Source organism: Nicotiana tabacum, chromosome 14 (genome assembly GCF_000715075.1).
Source record: "Nicotiana tabacum cultivar K326 chromosome 14, ASM71507v2, whole genome shotgun sequence".
Lineage (NCBI taxonomy): Eukaryota > Viridiplantae > Streptophyta > Magnoliopsida > Solanales > Solanaceae > Nicotiana > Nicotiana tabacum.
In genome coordinates, this window is record NC_134093.1 from 40,815,775 (window position 1) to 40,829,985 (window position 14,211).

The following is a 14,211-nucleotide window of genomic DNA, read 5'->3' on the forward strand; positions in this document are numbered from 1 at the left end:
AATCCAGTATGAATATCAAGAATAGTAGGATCTAGTAGGAGCTTGCCTTGGAATGCAGTGAGGGATCCCGGAGCTATCGAATTATTTCATAACCCAAGGAGAAGAATAGGACTCTTTACCAGTATCATAACCTCTCGGATGGAAAATGGAACTTAGATCACGATGTGAACCTACTTATGAGTGGAATTTCGTTGACAAGCAAATTCTCCGGGAAACGAACTTTTCTCAATTGAGATGCTTTCTTCATTTATGTATTCTATTGGAGATTCGGTGTTAATAAAATGAAAGCGAGATAAGTTGATTAAAACTTACTTTTCTTGAGGGATTTTCTCTAAAAGCATGTTTCGAGTTTACGGTTAAGTTATTTCCATATATGCTTTCGTGCTTGTGGGGCCAAACAAGTACAGATGTGTCCATGTACTAAAATATTATGTTGCATATGTAGTATCATGTTGTTTTATAAAATTTTATTTTAAATCTTGTTGGCAAAATGACATTTAAGGTAAATGTTATAAATTTTTATCAAAACTTACATATTGATAAGAGTATACATATTGGAGTGCTAAAGATAAGTTTTCATGGAAAGTATTTCTTTTGAAAATTAATAAATAGAATAGCACTTGTGGTATCTTTTTAAAGATTGATGTTAAATTGCTAAAGGCTTTAACATGTAAAATGTTGTTTATTTAATTTTTGTTCAAATGGTTTAGATTTTCTATTAATGGTATGATTTGATAAAAAAATAGATTCTTTGAGGCTACTATGCTATGAATCTATTTTTGGAGTATCAAATATTTTGGGAGTTACTTGTGACACCGAGATTAGCTTCGGATATATCGTGTTCGTTGTCATAAAACTACATGTGCCGGTGTAGGCGTAGATGGCCACTTTGTGGTATAGACTACGACAAAGTGCTCTCCCTCGAGAGGGTACTATTTTGTGCTATTATTAGCATGACTGAGTTGATTCGTACGACACTACGATGAGACGACCTGAGCAAGTAGGGTATATGATACTTGCCGCTAGGAACATAACCTAGTTGACCTTCTTGTGTCGGTGATGGTATAGTACTCCCAACAAATAGAATAATTTTGTATGATTTTATTCAAAATCCTTGATTGATATAAATGTTTTAAAAGTTTATATTGTGGGTTATATTTCACTTGTCTTTTATTTAAAATGATAAGGATCATGAATTGATAAAATTTCTTATCATTTTATATCAAATATTGGTGCATTATTTTTATAAAGTTTGTCCCAAGAACTTAAGTTAGAGAGAGTCTATGACACTTATTGAGTACCGTTGTGATACTCAGCCCTTAGGGGGCCCTCTTCAGGGTCCCGTTTTCTTTATGTGCTTTAGGATGAGGTGTGACATGTGATGTGTGGGCAGGACTAGGATGACTCTCTTTTCGAGGTACGATGAAGCACCACTTTTATCTCGTGGCAGCTATCATGTTATTTCTTATTTTTTTTTATTGGAATTATTCCAAGTGGTGGTTCTATTCTTTGGTATAGAGACTCTATAGATAATTGTGTTGGATGTAAAAATAGGGTTGTGGATAAAAGAATAATTATTTAATTTGATTATATCATTTTTATGCAAATCTTCATGTAAGATTTTGGAAATAAAAAAACATTACATGGCTTGATTTGAAAATGTACAAGATTTTCAATTGGCTTCCGCAATTATATTTGGTTTGACATATGGGTTGGTTCGAGCTAATCGGGTAATGTACCGGGTGCCATTCACGTGGATTTGGATTGTGACAGTTTCCTAAGTCACCCAACTCTTGCGACCAGTTTTTATCGTATACAGTAGCTGGGTGTTATTATTTTATTTCTCAAGTATCCTATTAGGCTTGCCATGAACAGTTAACTCTTCTCTATTTAAACTGATGTCGTAAAAAATATATAAAAGTATATAGAGGAAACATGAATGAAAAATTGCAAGTGCAATGTGGGTATTAATTACTACAAATGTACAAAAAGGATGCGGCCACACGAATGTGCACAAAAGGATTATGAATCAAATTTTGCAAGCTAAAATAGAGATTAAGATGACAAAAGTTGAAACGACCATACAATCAAACAGTAACACAGTCTACAATAATAGTTAGAAGGCATTACTTTTGTTTGATGAAAGAAGCAAAGCGCTGTATCAAATCTTTAGCTTTTTCAGTTTCAGGATCCTCTATAAAGAAGCAATGATCTTCTCCTTCAACTTCAAAGAACGTCAACTCTCCATTCCACCCACTTTTCTTCACACCTTCAACAAACTTAACCATAATTTCTCTTGGAACCAATACATCTTTCTCAGCTATACCCATAAACAATTTCGAGCAGCCTAGACCTGATAGACTAGGAGCCTTTTCAGCAAGTGGATTAATCATTGGACTATCAGTTGCAGTTGCTGATAATCCAGATTCCAATTTTGGACAGATGGTCATCCACAAATTATAAGCGTCATTATCCTGCAAATTGACGTTATCGACTGGGATCATAAAGTAAGGACAAGCAAGAATGGAACCCAAGATTTCAACGTCTCCGTTTAAGCTTTCTCTACCAGCTCTCATAGCCATGTGATAAACTATATTACCTGTTACAAGAATTGCACTAACACTAAGCCAGAAGAAAGGTATATGAGGCATGAAAACAACTTCATTAAAGACATTTTTTTTTTTTTGCTAATCATTATAGAGATGTTACTTCATGCTGATTTGTTGCCGGTACTAGTGGTAGTACTAGATTTGTGCTCCTTAGACTATAGTGGTTGGGTCGAACGATAGTAGAATAAGGTCGTGTCCTCCGGGAGGGGGCAGTGGGTAGGGGGCAAGGGTGGGAAGGTAGCCAGGGTTGGGTCTTGGAACATAGGGGCTTTGACAAGAAAGTCAATAGAGTTAGCGAAAATCCTTTAGAAGAGGATTAGTATAGATTATGTCCAGGAGACTAGATAGGTGAGGTCTAAGGCGCGGGATGTGGACGGGGTACAAACTGGGGTACTCAGGAAGCGTAAGCGGGAGGGGCATGAACGGGGTAGGCATTTTGGTGAACAGGGAACTCAGGGAGCTAGTGGTAGAAGTTAGGAGGGTGAACGACAGGTTGATGGCTATTAAGCTAGTTGTTGGAGGGCTGGCTTTAAATGTAATTAGTGCCTAAGGACTAAGTTGCTCGGACACGGATGCGGGTGTCCGACACAGTTGCGAATCTAGAGGTCGGACCCTTCAAGATGTAAATTCTAAGATTCAGGGATACGAATCCTAGTACAGATACAGGTGCAGATATCCGACTAAAAATTATTCAAAATAAAAATAAAAATATAAAAATATCTCTAAATTATGATAAATTTTGTGGAATACTTATGTATAGCTTGTAAAGTGTGTATTTCTTTTTATTCTCAAGTTGTAGATAAGTAAAGGAATGATTTCCTAGATAAAGTTTGCTATTTTCTTCAAATTTATCCTAGTTTTGGTTTTGATTTTGGGAATCAAATTGTATTTCGTCTCGAATATTTCCGTCCATTATGGTCAAAGTACCCAAAATTACTTGACCAGATCCGGTACGGATCCCATACCTACATCCTTACTAGTGTCATGTCGACACGGGTGCGGCACCTAAACTGCCATGTCGGAGCAACTTAGCCTACGGACATCAAGTGGGATTGGACGAGTAGGTCAAAAGGTGCTTCTTAGATGATCTGGACGAGGTTGTGTGAGGCATCCCGCTCACTGAGAAGCTTTTTATTGGAAGGGACTTCAATGGCCACATTGGGATGACTTTCGGGGATTACGACGATGTGCATGGTGGCATCAATTTTGGGGTTAGAAACAGAGGTGGAACTTCTCTGTTGGATTTTGATAAAGCTTTTGATTTGGTGATAGCTAACTCGAGTTTTCCGAAGAAGGAGGAACACTTGGTTACCTTCCAGAGTGCGGGGGTTAAGACCCATATTGACTACCTATTAAAACCCAACTTTGCATGGATTGTAAGGTTATCTTGAGTGAGAGTCTCTCGACTCAACATAGACTTTTCATGATGGACTTAGAGATCGTGAGGAAGAGGCAAAAGAGGGTTGTGTATAGTCAATCTAAGATCAAGTGGGGAGCCTTAACTTAGGACAAAGCGCGAGAGTTGGGGGAGAAGTTAGAAGAAATGGGGGCATGGAGAAGCAATAGGGACGCGAGTGGTATGTAGACCAAGACTGCAAACTGTATTAGGGAAACCGCTAGAGAGGTACTAGGAGTCTCGAAGGGTTGCTCTAGCGGCCACAAGGGGGACTGGTGGTAGAATGGAGAGGTCCAAGGTAAAGTAGAAGCCAAGAAAGAAGCATACTAGAAGTTGATGGAGAGCAATGGCGAGGAGGAGAAGAGGACGAATATGGAGTGGTACAAGAAGGTCAAGAATGAGGCAAAGCTACCGGTAATGGAGTCTAAGACTGCATAGTTTGGACGTTTGAATGAAGAACTTAGGGACAAATGTGGGGATAAGAAGCTGTAAAAGATAGCCAAGGTGAGAGAGAGGAAGGCCCGTGACCTGAATCAAGTGAAGTTCATTAAGGACGAGGAAGACAGTATTGATAGAAGAGACACATATTAGACGTAGATGGAAGACATACTTCCATAAGCTCCTAAATGTAGAGGGGACATGGATATTGTGTTAGGTAATTTGGAGCACTCTGAAAGTCGTCGAGATTTTGGTTATTATAGGCATATTAAGATTGAGGAGGCTATGCGTAAGATGAGCAGGGGAAGAACGACCGAGCCAGATAAAATTCCTGTGGAATTTTGGAAGAGTGCGGAAAAGGCTTGGATTGGCTTACTAGGTTGTTTAACGTCATTTTTAGGATGAAGAGGATGCTTGAAGAATGGAGGTGTAGTACGCTGATTCTACTGTACAAAAATAAGAGTGATATCCAAAATTGCAATAACTATAGGGGCATCAAGTTGCTAAGCCACACTATGAAAGTTTGAGAGATAGTGGTAGAAGCGAGGGTGACGAAGAGTGTATCTATTTCCAAAACTAGTTCGGATTCATGCCGGAGTGTTCGACTACGGAAGCCATTTATATTGTCAGGAGGCTAGTGGAGTTGTATAGGGATAGGAAGAGGGACTTACATATGGTGTTCATTGATTTAGAAAAGGCGTATGACAAAGTTCCTAGGGAGGTTCTATGGAGATGTTTGGAAGCTAGGGGTGTTCCTAATGCTTACACTAGGGTGATTAAGGACATGTATGATGTAGCTATGACTTGATTGAGGACAATGGGGGGACTCGGACCATTTTCCAGATATGATGGGGTTGCACTGGGGGTTAGCTCTCAGCTCGTTTTTATTTGCCTTGGCAATGGACATACTGACGCGCCATATTCAAGGGGAGGTGCTATGGTATATGTTATTTGCAGATGATATTGTACTGATTGACGAGATGCGAGGTGGTGTTAACACGAGACTGGAGGTTTGGAGACATACCCTAGAATCTAAAGGGTTCAAGTTGAGTAGGACCAAGACAGAATACTATGAGTGCAAATTCAGTGATGGGACCAGTGAATCGGACGGAGATGTGAGGCTTGATACACAAGTTATCCCTAAGGAATATATTCAAGTACCTTGGGTCTATTATCCAAGGAAATGAGGAGATAGACGAGTATGTTACACATCGTACTAGAGTAGGGTGGGTGAAGTGGAGGCTAGCATATAGTGTTTTATGTGATAAGAACTCGCATGTCCAAAAGATGAAAGTAGCAGAGATGAGGATGTTAAGATGAATGTGTAGGCATACCAGGATAGATAGGATTAGGAATAAAGATATTCGGGCCAGAGTGGGAGTGTCTCCGGTGGAGGACAAAATGCGAGAAACTATACTTAGATTGTTTGGGCATGTGAAGAGGAGAAACGTAGATGCCCCAGTAAGCAGGTGTGAGAGGTTGGTGCTAGAGGGGCTGAGGAGAGGTAGAGGTAGGCCAAAAAAGTATTGAGTAGAGGTAATTAGGTAGGATATGAAGTTTCTTCAGCTTATCGATCGAGGACATGACCCTTGATATGAAGGTGTGAAGGTCGAGAATCAAGGTAGACGGCTAGTAGGTAGTTGAGAGTATTACTGTTAGACCTGTATTATGTTATTATTAGATTTATTATTTGTTGTTTCTTTCGTTTCGTTTTCTTACTATTTTGTTGGTGTTATTGCTTGGTGCTATTACTTTTTTTCTTGTCTTTCGTGCTGAGGGTCTATTAGAAACATCCTCTCTACCTTCAAGGTATGGGTAAGGTTTGCGTACACACTACCCTCCCCAGACCCCGCTTGTGGGATTATACTGAATTTGTTGTTGTTACTCAATGCTGATTTGGGGAAAAAACATGCAAGTCAGTTCAATATACCATAAGATTACTGTATTGGTGGAAAAAAAGACATGATACGTGGACTATCAACAAGATAACATGGCATGACACGTAAAGCGTCGATGTAAGGACAAGTGGCACTCTTAATTAGATGAATTAAAGAATGCAGAAAAGGTACGAGAGAAACACCCATGGGGTTACATTGAGGAAAGAATCGGACTTGACAGCTGTTAAAGGAGAAACAGAAGCGAAATGAATGAAGGCTGCAAAGAAGGGAAGATACACGAACTTGATGTAAACAAGGAAGGAAAATCGGTACAGTTACAAAGAATATTTAGTCATAAATGTATCCATTACAGTAACATATGATAACAAGCAATCAATACAATTAATACTATTAGTGAGCCCAAATTAAGTATGAGAACCGTTATAATTGTATGCTCCTATATAAGGACATAAATCTCATTTTGTAAGGGTAAGTTACGATTATTATTGAAATCCACACTATTATTCTTTACTTTATTCTCCAAGCTTTAACCCTTAATTTTGGGGAGTGATTATCATTTCATTTCTTATTTTCCTTTGTCAATCATTTCCATTCTTTGATCTATTCTTCCAAAATTGTTGGAAAAGTAAAGTAAATCTTGATTATCAATAACCCGATTTCTTCTAGATATTGACTTCAACCAAAAAATCTATTTTTGGTTAAACAAATTGGTTCCGTTGCCGGGAATCTGATAATCTGTTCACTTTCCAATATTTAACTGTCAAATATTCCAACCGCTAACGACAACAACTAGCTGAACCAACAAGGTGCAACTCCACCTCACCACATACCAACGGGATCCCCTCAACAGTCATGTGGGAGTTCGCCTGCAAGGTTCACCTCTCGCACTAATGATTAGTAGGGAAACGACCAAACTATGAAGCAAGACGCTCTAAAGCAATTGATTGTGGAGCATGTGAATAATGCGCTACAAGCTTTTGTCATATGATTATCCAATGCGGCACAAACTCCTCCACCAGTTAATACATCAACTTTGGAGAACCCGCGTTTTGGGCTTGATAAATCTGGAAGTGGAGAAAATGCTAATGAATCCCGTGATGAAGGATCAGGTACTCCAAATAATTCTAATATATAAAGTTTAGTGCTAACTTTGCAGAAACAGTTGAAGGAACAGAACGATCGTATAGAGAAGATACCATGCGTGCCACCCGTAATTAAAGGGGTAGATATTGACAAGTATTCACAATAACCCTGGAAGCCAAGTGCAACACCTTTACCAATTCCTAAAAAGTTTAAAATGCTTGATATTCCCAAATATGATGGAACAACGGACCCTCGAGATCACGTGACTGCGTTCACTACTGGCGTAAAAGGCAACGACTTAGCCAAACAGGAAATCGAATCAGTTTTGGTTAAAAAGTTTGGTGAAACACTCACAAATGGAGCATTAACGTAGTATTCTCTTTTACTTGAAAATTCTATTGATTCTTTTGCTGAACTTGCAGATTCATTTATAAAAGCACATTCGGGAGCTCAAAAAGTTGAGAAAAGGATAGAAGACATCATTAAGGTTAAACAAGGGATTATAGAATTGCTCCGAGAATTCGTAGACAAATTCCAGCAGGAGAGGATGATGTTACCTCGAGTACCTAATAAATGGGCGGCTATGGCATTCGCGAGCAACTTGAACAAAAAATGTTCAGAAGCCACGAGGTGGCTGAAAGAAAGTTTGCGAGAATTTCCAGCAAGAACTTGAAACGATGTGTACAACAGGTACAATATGAAGTTGCAAATAGAAGAAGATACGGTCGCACAGCCAAGGGCCGATGAAAGAGCAAGATCGAGACGTGCAGAATCAAAAAGAAGATCCGGTAAAAATAGGTACGAGCCGTACATGGGACCTGCTGGGCGAGACTCTCGATCTAAACCGGAAAGTGCACGATTCGACTTAAGACTAAGGCTGTAACACCCCTGAAAATTTCAAAGTACTTAAGTGTAAAGCCCCGTAAAATTTTGCAAAAGAAAGTAATGTTTCGTGGTGCCGAATTGGTTTTACGTGTTGAGTATTTTGCAAAAGGCTTGAACTTTTTGGGTTGAACAATGCACCAGAAAGTAAAAGAAAAGTTTTGGCAGAAAAGTGCATTTCTGCGGTCCATTATGCGACCGCAAAATTACTTTGTGGACCGCATAATGGCCGCAGAGTGAGGCAGTTAGTGTGGTCAGTTGGAAGCAATTATGCGGTCGACTATGCGACCGCATAACTGTTATGCGGTGCACTATGCGACCGTATAGTGACCGCAGACTCAGGCAGATTTTTGATCATTTTGGACACCAATTATGCGACCGATATGCGATCCGCATAACCATTATGCGGTCACATATGCGACCGCAGAATCTGTTCCGGAGCTCCATTTTTAGGTTTTTAAAACCCGACACTATTTCGTTAAATACACTCTTTGAGCCATTTTTGAGACATAATCTGATATTTTAGAGTGAGAGAGAGTGCCCTAGAGTGAGAAGGTGTTCTTCAATAATTGTTCTTCAATTCTTGCTCAAGTTTTGGAAGATTAAGAAGGCAAGCTCACTAGGTCCTCATCCTAGAGGTAAGATTCTACACCCTAAACCCTAATTTCGAAACCATCTGAAAATGGATAATTAGCAAGATAACTTTTGGGCATGAGAGTTGATTATTTTACATGCATGTGATATCAAGGGGTGTAGGAAGATTGTTGAACTAAGCATGGTAATTGTTGGGTTGTGGGATGATGTAATCCTCCATAAAAGGACCTTGAAACCTTGTGCACACCTAGTGTTTGATAAAATGCTCAAATGAGCTAGAACCATGATCATCTTCCTAATTTTGATTCAATTTGTTATATTTCTACAATAGATTGAAGTTGCTAAGAGTTCCGGAACATTTAGAGTGTAAGAAAGCTCAAGTGAGGTATGTTGGGTAAACTCTTCTCTTAAAAATGAATCCCACGATATTCATATAAATTATGTAAGTCCCGAGTGATTCATTATGAAATTGGCTATTCCGAGTAAGATTGGGTTGAAAGATATATGTTCAACAAGCATCCCAAATTCTCTATTCATGTTATGTTACCAATTAAGGATGTGTTAAAATATGAGTTGTGCATTAATAATGTTTCGACTTTAAGTCAAGTTCAAATGAAGGCTATTATGCCAAATTTTGTGAAGTATCTCTATGTGCATTAGACTCTAAATTGCTCATATGTGTACTACACACTTTGATTTGAATTGTGTTTGTTGTTGATGATAAGGATGATATTTGAAATTGATAATGTGAGCATGAATTACTGAATATGGCCAACGTGCCAAGGATGATCTTATTATTTATGGCCACTAGTGCCAATGAAATGAAAAGATGTAAAAGAAGTATGAAATGCGATAATTGATATAAAAAGGTTGATGTCTCGAATAAGATAGCCTAGCTGATCGGGCTGTGATCGGACTCCGTGCTAAACGTATGATGGTATTGGTAATGATAGTAATTGTGGTTGGTGTCTCTAATGAGATGGCCTACCCGGTCGGGTCGTGATCGGACTCCGTACTAAATTTACGGTGGTATTGATATTGACAGTAATTGTGGTTGATTCTCTAATGAGATAGCCTAGCCGATCGGGTCGTGATCGGACTCCGTACTAAATTTACGGTGGTATTGATATTGATGGTAATTGTGGTTGATTCTCTAATGAGATAGCCTAGCCGATCGGGTCGTGATCGGACTCCGTGCTAAAAGTACTGTGGCATTGGTATTGTGAACACTGGTATTGCGGACAATGGTATATCGATACTAAAAATCTCCCAATGTGAGATATGGAAATTAATTTGAACACTGTCTTGATCCTAAATTGAGGTTTGATGTTGATTAAGGTTTTCATTGATATTATGATAATCTTGTTTGTATTAATTTTCATTCTATTGCGAGGGTGTTTAGTTATACATACTAGTACTATTCGACGGGGAAAGCTAACGTCCCTTTTGCCGGGGGCGCTCCATCTTTCAATGGGTGCAGGTGGTTCCACAACAGGAGATATTGATCAGTGATAGCAGTGCACCTTCTTCCCAACTGACTTGGTGAGCCCCACTTCGTTGTGGGGTCATAAATCTTTTGTACTTGTGTATTCTATTTAAGGTATAGCCGGGGCCTTGTTGCCTACATTATCATTGTACTCTTCTTTATCTATAGAGGCTCCGTAGACATAGTATGAGTTGTGTATTGGTGCTGGAAAAAGACAAACTATGCTATGTTGTGGTTGTATTACTTGTCCATTTGAAACTTTAAAAATGGTGAAACTATCGGTAAGAAATTGGTAATTGCAGACACTTTATTATTTAATTAAGGAAAACATATATTCTCTTTATTCATGAATGAGTTTGGGTAGAAGGAATCTAATAGGCTTGCTCGGTCGGGTTCACTCGGTTGAGCGCCGGTCGCGCTCCTCGATTTTGGGGCGTGACAAAGGCAAAAAGACACGAGTCCTTCATCCAAGTTTAGAAAGGAACAGGATGCCCGAAGCAATAATTCTAATACGCAAGCGAGGATAGGAAATTACAACTTTAATATCAGCACCTCCGAGTTAGTAGCTGTTTTAAGAGGTATGAGGATAAGGTATGGTGGCCTAAAGAAATGAGATCAGATCCAAGCAAAAGAAATTCAAAATTCAGGTGTGAGTTTCATAACGATCATGGCCATAGAACAGCAGATTATAGACTTCTGCAAGGAGAAGTCGAGCATTTGTTGAAGTAAGGTTATCTTACTGATTTGTTCAGTGAGAAAGGAATACAATCATATATGAAGAACATGAAAGAGCCCCCAAAACCTCCATCACCCAAAAGAAATGACAACGTAATAATTGGGGAAGATGGGGTCAATGGAGTAACATATATAGCTGCAAAAAATACGTCAAAAATCACGGTTACTCACGGGAAGCGAGTTCGCCAGGTCTTGGATGGTGACAGTATAACATTCGATGATGAGGATGCAGACGGCTTGATAATTCCTCACAATGATGCACTAGTAATATCTTTACTTGTACATGATACTAACGTAAAACGAGTTTTGATTGATCTAGGTAGTTCAGTGAACATCATTTTACTGAGGGTGGTGAATGAAATGCAAGCTAATGATAAGGTGATACCAAAGGCGCGGTCCTTGTCCGGGTTTGAAAATTCAAGTGTTATCACGAAAGGGGAAGTTGTACTCACCATATTTGCAGAAGGAGTTGTCACGGATATAAAGTTCCAGGTGATAGACGCATATAATTCCGGGAAGACCGTGGATTCACGATATGGACATTGTCCCATCTACATTACATCAAGTTATCAAATTTCCTTCACAGTGGAGAATTCGTCAAATCCGTGGAGATCAGCAAGTTTCAAGAAATATCAACTCAGTGGTGATTGCAAGCACGATAACCAATGATGCAGACGTGAAATAGTAACTACAGAATTCGGTTGAGGACGTTACTACAAAGACCTCAACTGAAGACACACCAGGACAGACCAATGTTGATTCGAGACCCGATGTTATTCAAGAAAATGAAGATATTAAGATAACTACTGAGTCTATTTGTACACTAGCCAGAAAAAAATGTTTACATCGGAGCAAATTTAAGACGAGAAATGAAAGGTAAGTTAATTGAATTTTTACGAGCTAACGCGGATTGCTTTGCTTGGTCGCACTCAGATATAACAGGTATACCACCGGAGGTGATGACCCACAAACTGAATGAGGATCCATTATACCCACCTGTCAAGCAGAAGAAGAGGAAGCAAGGATCCTTCAAACATCAAGTGATCCAAGATGAGGTACAAAAGCTTTTAAAAATTGGGTCAATACGAGAGGTAAAGTACCCTGACTGGTTAGCTAATACCGTGGTAGTTCCCAAAAAGAATGAAAAATGGCGAGTTTGTATAGATTATACTGATTTAAATAAGACTTGTCCTAAAGATTTATTTTCTTTACCCCATATAGATCAACTAATTGATTCTACCGCTGAACATGAAATTTTGAGTTTTTTAGATGCATATTCAGGATATAACCAAATAAAAATGGACCCTCTAGATGAAGAAAAAAACTTCGTTTATCACAGACGGGGACTTATTGTTATAAAGTCACACCATTTGACTTAGAGTCACATATCAAAGATTGGTGACTAAAATGTTTCAAGAAAATATGGGAAAATATCAAATTACAAGCAACTGTATGCCATTTTACTTGAAGGGTAAATGGACATAAAATTCAAGAAATTAAAGATGACTTTTGTTATATAAGTAAAAATATATGTACAGTTTTTAAAATTATATTCTTACAGTGGTAAGAGTTCCACGTGTATTATCATATTTCCTCTCTTAAGAGAGTGAATTTTTATATCAAGCGAGCCCAACATGTCTTGTAAAAATGAGGATGCTACAATAAAATAATATTTGAAGAGAGAATAGTAGTCTAAAACGAAAACGTGTGGACGAAAAAAAACATATATCTAACATTACCTCCAGCGCTATCCCCAGCAATGAACACCCTTTTTAGATCAGCATAGGTTGTTAACCATGAGTCTTTACTAGTGTGGGTGAAGTTGTCATTCTCACTGTGAGAAGCAACCCATTGAAGGGCAGTCCAGCAATCTTGGTATAACGTTGTCAAATCATTCTCAGGGGCTAGCCTGTACTCTACAGAGACTCCAATAGCATTTGATTCAGAAACCAAGTAGTTAAGAAAACGGTGCATCTTGTTGAAGAAAGCAGATCCAACAACAAGTCCACCACCATGGTAAAATACTAATATCGGAAGTTTTTCGTTAACAGTAATATTAGTGTTTTTTGGAAGGTAAAGTCTAACAGAAACGTGAGATGAGATTGTGATGTCTTTGGATGAGACACCCGTGGCTGGGTCTTCAGGCGATGGGGGAACGTAGAATACATTAAATTGTTCGTAGAAGCGTTCTACGCGGCCATTTTTGTAGAGTCGGAAAGTTGGATAGAGATCGGTGACTACCTCATTATCGTCTGTAGCCATGGGAGCAGTGACACTAGATAATATTTTTCTTGAGCTCTGTTATTGTTTCTAAATTTCCAATATATAATATCCTTCAATATGGACAAGTTATAGTATATACATGGAACTCCACAAAATCTTTTGACCAAGTCAAAAAGAGTAAATTGCTATAAATAATGAGTTTACTGTTTTATTTGCTTAACCATTTTTTCCAACTTATTTTTTTCATTTTCCTGAAATTAAGCAATACGGTTACGATGCTGCAAGGAGTTGTGGTATTTGTACATTATACCTCTTACAATTTTAAATTTAAGAAAAATGATCTTTTTAGTTATTATGTGTAAAAGACGTGTAAAAGTAAATATACTATGTGTAAAAAAAGATATAGAGTCATAAAACTAAAAATAAGTTTGTAAAGAGCCAAAAATCCAAGACGGTGGCAAAAACCTTAAATTCATAAATCATTTACACTTACTACTCGAACGAACGAGAGCTTTGAAATAACAATAAAGTCGTATAGGTTACAGGTCAATCGGTATAATCAATCACTGACCCTTGCGTCAAAGTAAGCTGCCTACATCATACCTCTTGAGGTGCGACCTATCCCAATTTTGCTTGAACATTAAATATTTCATGAATTGTCTTTTTCCTTTTTTTTTTCCAACACTTATACTCGAATATCATAAATTCATTCTAGTAGAAAAAGAAACCACTCGTATAACCTTTCACTTTCAACTTTCTTCTTCTTTCATTAATGTATTTTGTCTTCGTTTGATTGTCTTACTGGAAAATTGGGTTCGGCTACTCAAGGATTTGGATGTGACCCCCAACGAATATTCTTTAGAAATT

At 38.4% G+C, this 14,211-nt stretch overlaps 1 protein-coding gene across 1 annotated transcript; it reads right to left on the reverse strand.

Moving 5' to 3' along the window:
* Nucleotides 1–1,937: 1,937 nt before the first annotated feature.
* On the reverse strand, nt 1,938–13,479 carry LOC107776072 (hydrolase 3). The gene is made up of 2 exons (XM_016595886.2): nt 12,861–13,479; nt 1,938–2,599 (listed from the first exon to the last, which is right to left on the reverse strand). The coding sequence occupies exons 1-2, from the start codon at nt 13,381–13,383 to the stop codon at nt 2,127–2,129; spliced, it is 996 nt and encodes a 331-aa protein (XP_016451372.1). The 5' UTR covers nt 13,384–13,479; the 3' UTR covers nt 1,938–2,126.
* Nucleotides 13,480–14,211: the final 732 nt, after the last annotated feature.